The 7,664-nt window shown below is 43.5% G+C and overlaps 1 protein-coding gene across 1 annotated transcript; it reads left to right on the forward strand.

Moving 5' to 3' along the window:
- The first annotated feature begins 2,040 nt into the window (after window positions 1–2,040).
- Window positions 2,041–5,796, forward strand: LOC141560643 (kelch repeat and BTB domain-containing protein 7-like). Its single transcript, XM_074299195.1, has one exon. It carries the CDS (start codon window positions 2,451–2,453, stop codon window positions 4,419–4,421), a length of 1,971 nt encoding a protein of 656 aa, XP_074155296.1. The 5' UTR covers window positions 2,041–2,450; the 3' UTR covers window positions 4,422–5,796.
- The last annotated feature ends 1,868 nt before the right edge of the window (window positions 5,797–7,664 follow it).

Consider the following 7,664-nt stretch of genomic DNA (forward strand, 5'->3'; position numbering starts at 1 on the left):
AATTTATAAGAATGACTTGTAAGTCATTCCCCAACTGATAAATGGTCAAGGGATATGAATGGATAATTTTCAGATGACCAAGTTAAAGCCATTTATGGTTATATGAAAAAATGCTCTAAATCGCTTTTAGAGAAATGTGAATTAAAACAACTCTTGGGGGTATCACCTCACACCTTTCAGATTGACTAAGATGACAGGGAAAGATAATGATAAATGTTAGAGTGGTTGTGGGAAAACTGGGACACTAATGCATTGTTGGTGGAACTGTGAATGGATCCAATCATTCTGGAGAGCAATTTGTAACTATACCAAAAGTGCTATAAAATTGTGCATACCCTTTGATCCAACAGTGCGATTACTGGGTCTGTATCCCAAGGAAAACATAAAGGAGGAGAAAGAACCCACATGTGCAAAACTATAGCAGCTCTTTGTGGTGGCAAAAAATTGGAAAAGGAGTGGATGTCTGTCAACTGGGGAATGGCTGAACAAGCTGTGGTATATGAAGTTAATGGAATAATATTGTTCTATAAAAACTGAACAAGCTGATTACAGAAAGGCCTAGAAATATTTACAAGAACTGATGCTGAGCAAAAGCCAGAGATATATTGTACACAATAACTGCAAGAATGTGCATAACTATGAAAGCTTTGGCTCTTCTCAGTGGTTCAGTGATTCAAAGCAATTCCAATAGACTTTGGACAGAAAATGCCATCAGCATCCAGAAAGAGAACAACTATGTTCACTTCTTTTCTCTGGTTTTTTTTTTTTTTTTAATCTTTCCCATGGTTTTTCCCTTTTGCTGTTTTTTTCTCTCCCAACATGATTCATAAAGCAAATTTAAAAATAAATTTGCTAGAAAAAAAATAAAATAAAACCCCTCAATTTATCAGCCTGTATCTCTCCTTTTCATGGACAGACTCTTAGAAAGAATTCTCTACACTCACTGCGTCCCCTTCTTCAGCACCAGCTACTTCTCCATCTTTTGCAATGTGGCTTCCAACCCCACCACTGTACTGAAATTGTTTTCTCCATATTCACCATCTCTTAACTGCTAAAAACCAATGCTCTTTTCTCAGCTCTTCTCTTTGGTTTCTGCAATTTTTGATACAGTTGGCCACTCCTCCCTCAGTTTCTATGACACTGTTCTCTCCTGCTTCTTCTCATCCTCCCTGTATTACTGTTCTGTCTCCTTTAAGGGATCATTACCCCTCCCCCTCTCAGATGTTTCCCTAAGGCTCTGGCCCGGACCCTCCTCTTTATACTGTTTATACACATATGTATATTTATATTTAAAGGAGCATTCTTAGCTATCATCTCAAATCAGGGACTGGCTGTTATTTTAGGGAATTTTACCAGCTTCTCACAACGAAGCCAAATTCAGAATTAAAAAAAAAAAAATTAACTTCTAAAAAATTTTAAAAGACGAAAAATCTTCAGAATCCGAGGAGGAAATGAACCAGCTGCTTCTGGGAGGGAGGAGGAGCAGGAGTTACTAAAGCTTCATGGCCTTTTCTCCTATTTGAGTCCGTTAAAGCCACGGATCACCACCGTCCTTGACCCCAAAGCAGTATTTAGAATCAGTAGGTAACTTCATCGAGAGCGATTAATACTAGAAATATTAACCAAACTAACAGAATTTAAAAATATGCCCTTAAAGATCCTGATGTTTTGTTATGGTGGATGTTTTCTGTGGTGACGTCATACTTAGTGTCAGCCCTACCCCGCCCCTACTCAGCGGATCATCCCCTCTTTAAAAAAAATCCAAAAACCATTTTTAAGAGGAAAAAAACCCCACAAGTCAAGAGTCTGTAATATTGGCAACATTCCATACCTAGTGTTTCTCAACTCTGTATTAAGAAAAAAATTTACGTTTTAATTGACGTTATAACCAAATTAAAGGCCCAAGGAGGCGGGGGACCTTTTCTACAAGAGCCGTGTACACAACACAATGAAAGGAAAACTCCCGACGTGCCCTCCTCTCCCGACCTTTCCTTGACCCCAGCATGCCTTGCGCCTCCCAGAGGCACCTGGGAACTGTAGTCTCCCGGGGGCCGCCCCCGTCACCAGGACAGCAGCTGCAGCTTTCTCAGCCCGCTGCTGCCGGGAGCGCGGGGGAAGAGAAGGAGGAGGAGGAAGAAGAGGAGGTGGAAAAGGAGGAGGAGGAGGTGGGAGAGAGACGCGAGCAAGAGAAACCTGCGCGTCCGGGTGGAGCGGCTCGGCGAGAGAGATAAAGGAGCCGCGGCAAGACTCGAGCAGGCAGTGCAGCCAGCTCAGCGTGGTGGCGGCAGCTGGCCTCCGAGCGAGGAGACAGCCCGCACAGCCAGTCCCAGTCCTCCCCCCAGCCCCGGCCCGGCGCCCGCGCCTCCGCCACCGCCACCACGCAGTCCCGGGAAGAGCCTCCGCGCCCCCGCCGCCTGCCCAACCCCCGCGGGGGAAGGCGGCCCAGGAAGATGGCCGGACCTTCGGTCTCCTCCTTCTTCTCCGGACCCGAGGAGCTGGAGGACACGGCCCACGCCCCAGCTCTGCTGGCCCAGCTCAAGTCTTTCTATGATGCCCGGCTGCTGTGCGATGTAACCATCGAGGTGGCAGCACCCGGCGGGGGGCCTGGCGCAGGCCGGCTGTTCGCATGCAATCGCAACGTGCTGGCAGCCGCGTGCCCCTACTTCAAGAGCATGTTCACGGGTGGCCTGTTCGAGAGCCAGCAGCCGCGCGTGACCATGCACGACGTGGACGCCGAGTCGCTGGCGCTGCTGCTGGACTACTGCTACACGGGGCGCGTGTCGGTGAGCGAGACCAACGTGCAGCGGCTGTATGCCGCTGCTGACATGCTGCAGCTTGAATATGTGCGCGAGGCCTGCGCCGCCTTCCTGGCCCGCCGCCTAGACGTGGCCAACTGTGCCTCCATCCTCAAGTTCGCCGACGCTTTCGACCACCCGCAGCTGCGCGCCAAGGCCTTGGCCTTTGTGGCCCGTAATTTCTCCCAGCTCAGCGGGGCGCCTCGCCCCGGGGGGGAGGAATCCCTGGCCGAGCTGAGCTTGGCCCAGCTGCAGGAGGTCTTGCGCCTGGACAGCCTGGACGTGGACAGCGAGCGCATCGTGTGCACCGTGGCCGTGCAGTGGCTGGAGGCCTCCCCCCTGGAGCGTGGCCCCAGCGCCCCCGACGTGCTCCGCTGCGTGCGCTGGCTCCATTTTGGGGACCGTGACAGGGCCTACCTGGAAGGACTGCGGGCCAAACCCTTCATCAAGCGCTACTGCCCCGGGCTCATCGAGGCTGCCCTGCGCACTCGCTACGGGGACGTGATGGTCAAGACCCCACAGCCCGCCCTGCCGGCCCCGAGCAGCACCACCGGGCCCGTGGCAGAGAGCCCGGCCCGCAGGATAGGCATGATGGCCAAAGAGATGGTCATCTTTTTCGGACACCCCAAGGACCCCTTCTTGTGCTACGACCCGTACTCCGGGGACATCTACACCATGCCGTCGCCTCTGACCAGCCTCGCCCACAGTAAGACCATCACCTCCTCTGCTGTCTGTGTGTCCCCGGACAATGACATCTACCTGGCCGCCCAGCCCAAGAAGCAGCTCTGGGTCTACAATCCGGCCCAGAACAGTTGGCAACAACTGGCTGACCGCCTGATGTGCAGAGAGGGCATGGACTTGGCCTACCTCAATGGCTACATTTACATCCTGGGAGGCCGCGACCCTGTGACCGGAGTGAAACTGAAGGAGGTGGAATGCTACAGTATCCAGAGGAACCAGTGGGTTCTGGTGGCCCCGGTGCCCCACTCCTTCTATTCCTTTGAATTAATCATGGTTCACGACTATCTTTACGCAGTCAATAATAAACGGATGCTCTGCTATGACCCCAGTCGCAACCAGTGGCTGAACTGCGCCTCGCTCAAGCGCAGTGATTTCCAGGAGGCCTGCGTCTTCAACGAGGAGATCTACTGCATCTGTGACATCCCGGTCATGAAGGTGTACAATCCGGCCCGGGGAGAGTGGAGGCGTATCAGCAACATCCCCTTGGATGCGGACACCCACAACTACCAGATTGTCCGGCATGGACAGAAACTGCTGCTCATCACCTCCACCACCCCGCAGTGGAAGAAGAACAGGGTCACCGTGCATGAGTATGAACCCAGTGACGACCGCTGGGTCAACATAGGGACTATGCTGGGACTGTTGCAGTATGACTCGGGCTTCATCTGCCTCTCTGCCCGGGTCTACCCCTCCTGCCTTGAGCCTGGACAGAGTTTCATCACGGAGGAAGATGATGTTCGCAGTGAATCCAGCGCCGACTGGGACTTGGAAGGACTCAGTGAACTGGACTCGGAGTCAGGGAGTTCCAGTTCCTTCTCAGAAGATGAAGTCTGGGTACAGGTGGCACCCAGGGGGAATGCATTTGTGCAGCAGGGTTCATTTTAGAGATGTTGATTGGGAAGAATAGTTTATTGGTATGGAATGTATTTTAGTAGTTCACCCACCCACCCACCTACCTACCCACCAATTTTCCCTCTACCACCCAATTACAAAAGTGGAAGCAGCTGATTTGGTTTAGTAGGGGACAGCGTTTGCAAATATTAATGTATTGTATTATTACCAGATTTAAGCATAAATATTTAAAAAAAAAATTACAGATCAAAGAAATGCAACCTATTTACTAATTTACTGTGCTAAAGAAAGAAGTCCAGGGTTTACCTTTAATTGTAAAATGCTATGCAAAATAAGCTAGATGGTAAGGTAACAAGGCTCTCTGTTTTCTCAGTATTTAATCATCCGCTGTGCTGACGGATTGATTTGATTTTTGTTAGTATGTTTATGCTTTGATAAGCCTGAAGAATTTAGCTTGCTATTCATTTTAAAACTGTGAATTGCCATAAGCATTGTAACATTTGAAAGACTGGCTTGTGATTTCATATTAGGAACCTGGTGGAAATAGGATTGTTGGAAAGAATGTTTAAAGGTATACTTTTTCTTTCAGATAATGAAAATAGTGGATTATCCAAAGTTCCAGTGTAATTTTTTTCTTGTATATTTTAAAGTAAAATGCAATATTTGAAATCTTAGATAAATTCCCAAAATTTAGGCTACAAAAAGGTGATTTTTATTTGCCACAAAATTTAGGATAGACCTCTTAGTAGCCTAAAGAAAAAATCAGGACTCCACTATTTGAAAAGCAATTTGAGGATCAGTTGTGAAATGTGAAAGCTTGTGAATTTGCCAAATGATACTTGCCTTCTTTAAAATGACATTCCTTTCCATTAATGTCAAGAAATCATTAAAAAACCTTCCTAAACCAAAAATTAATTTGCCTTGTAAAACCTTGATATTTTGAACTATATGCTATACATATATATTATATATATTCGAATCATAGCAACAACTTTTTCACAAGACAATAGTTAGGGTATTTTGAATTTAATTGCAGTGGTCATTCCTTGAATTACCATAAACCTTATATACTTCCCTAAGAAACTTTGGATTTAAAATTTTGGTGATGGTTTTAGAAAGCTTTTCAGTGGAAGATGGAGTGTTACTTTATGGTTAATGTCAGAATATTGAATGTGAAAGTGTGTATAAGCTAAGTATTTTATTGAATTTAGTAGTAATTGTGACTGTTGACTATAACATCAAGTGCCAGCAAATATGAACATTTAAAAAAAATGCTGTGTATAAGGCCTGTTTTCGTGTAGCATTGAGAAAAATACTCTACCAGGTTTGTAAAAAAACACTATAAAAGTTCTTGATTATCAGCTATGAGCTATTTTTCTATTAAAAGTTGACAATTTAAGAACACAAACTGGATGATGGAGTTCTTTGGGGTTTTTTTGTTTTTGTTTTTTTTTTTTTAATCCATGTTTTTCCTTTTAAGTATTTATTTACTTGCAAGCTTTAAAGGTTTAACCTCCAAAAGATGGTGGTTTTTTTTGTTTGTTTTTTTAGGGTATGTAGACCTGTTTTATGTTAATTCTGTGAACCATGCACCCCCCCTTTTTTTTTTTCTTTTATTCTTCTGGAAAGAATAAGAGAAACCTCAAAAAATAGACTTCTTTCTGAACTGTAAGAAACTTCCCCTTCTGAATAGACCTAAGTGTGTAGTTGCTACTTATATTCTAAGGACTTTTCTGTGATTTAGTTGAAAGAACTTTGTAAGTCATATAAATTATAAGTAGAACAAATGTTTTTTACATATAATTATCCTCTTTTCAAAAACATTGTAGATTTTTATGTAGGGGGTCTTTGGTTACTCATTCTTATTCATCCAGTCTGCCAGAGGCAAGAACTCACTACAGCCTTGGTCATGGACCTGATCTAGGGCTCTTAACCATTCTTGCATCTTGGACCTCTTTAACAGTGTAGTGAAAAAAGACCCTCCAATCAGAATAATATCATTTTAAATGCATTAAAAAAAAAAGTTTAAAAACTACTGCATCCTAAATGAAATTTGAAATTTTGACATCTTTCTGAAAAGTCAAATTACAAGGGCTTATTTTAAAATAATCTGTAGTCAAAGAAGATGTTTGTTATAACAGTATAGCTACAGATGACTTTCTGCAATAATGCCTCAGATTCAGTTTGCCTCTCAAGTCTTCAAGAACTAAGGACAAACAAATAAGCTCTTACTTGTTAAGTCTGCCAGTGAATTACAGGAAATGATTTTTCAACTGTGCAAGCATATTTTTGGCAAGAAATTTGCTTCCAGCCCAGTCTAGCCTTTTGTTTTGAATATTGAAACAAAATTAAAATGGCAGTATAATCAAAAGATAGTGATTATGACCAGAACTATGTGTGCCCAACATAAATAGTTATTTGCAGAGTAAATAAGCAATTATATCAGCTTTTGGAGGAAAACCCTTTCAAAAATGGCAATACCCACCATTTAAAAAAAAAAAAAAACTTTATTTTTTAATGGAGTTCTGTGGAAAAAGCTTAAATCCATTTACTTCCAAAATTACCTTGAGATAAGCGATATTAACCTCATTTTATAGGAAAAATGATTTGCCTAAAGACAATAAAGACTAATGAAATTGTCTGTACAACCCAGGGTTTTTGATTCCCCATTTAGTGTTCTGATTGAAAACCTGCTTGCTTAGTTAGTAATGAAACTGGCACTGGAGTTAGTTTGTTTTGGTTTTTGGTGACAAGAAAACATCCTTGGTCCAATTTCCAGGTGTCGGGATTAATGCTGACAATGGTTTCTAGACAGCTCTGATTTCAAAAGACTTGTGATTGACACCATTCCTTAATCCAGTGTTAATTGTCCTGTGCACATATGTGATGTGTTTAATTTGAGGAACTAAAGAATTTAATTCCTAACTAACAAAAATATTCAACTTCAATTGTAAAGCACATTGATGTTGTCAAAGGAATGACTATGTAGATTCTACTCTGTATGAGGTCTTCTGTTTCAGCTGACCTGTCAAAGGGAGAAAAAAAAAAAAGTTTGAGCCTGGGGGTGGTTCCATTCATGCAGAATTTGTTAACTCTTTTGTCCCTCTTATGTGATTTGGAGTTACTTATAGGACTTAGATTACCAACCTCTGTGACAGATCTTTGCCAGTGTATGTAAGTACATAATTGTAATGGCTCTAGTTTTTCCCTTCAAGACAAATATTTTTATAAAATTATAACACTTGGAAAGAAAGATGTTAGCCAATCAATGTCCCA

This window comes from Sminthopsis crassicaudata, chromosome 3 (genome assembly GCF_048593235.1).
Source record: "Sminthopsis crassicaudata isolate SCR6 chromosome 3, ASM4859323v1, whole genome shotgun sequence".
NCBI classification, from domain to species: Eukaryota; Metazoa; Chordata; class Mammalia; order Dasyuromorphia; family Dasyuridae; genus Sminthopsis; species Sminthopsis crassicaudata.

Bases quoted from the DNA above. Each gene is read 5' to 3' on its own strand.
- LOC141560643 (XM_074299195.1), top strand. From the start codon at position 2,451: ATGGCCGGACCTTCGGTCTCCTCCTTCTTCTCCGGACCCGAGGAGCTG.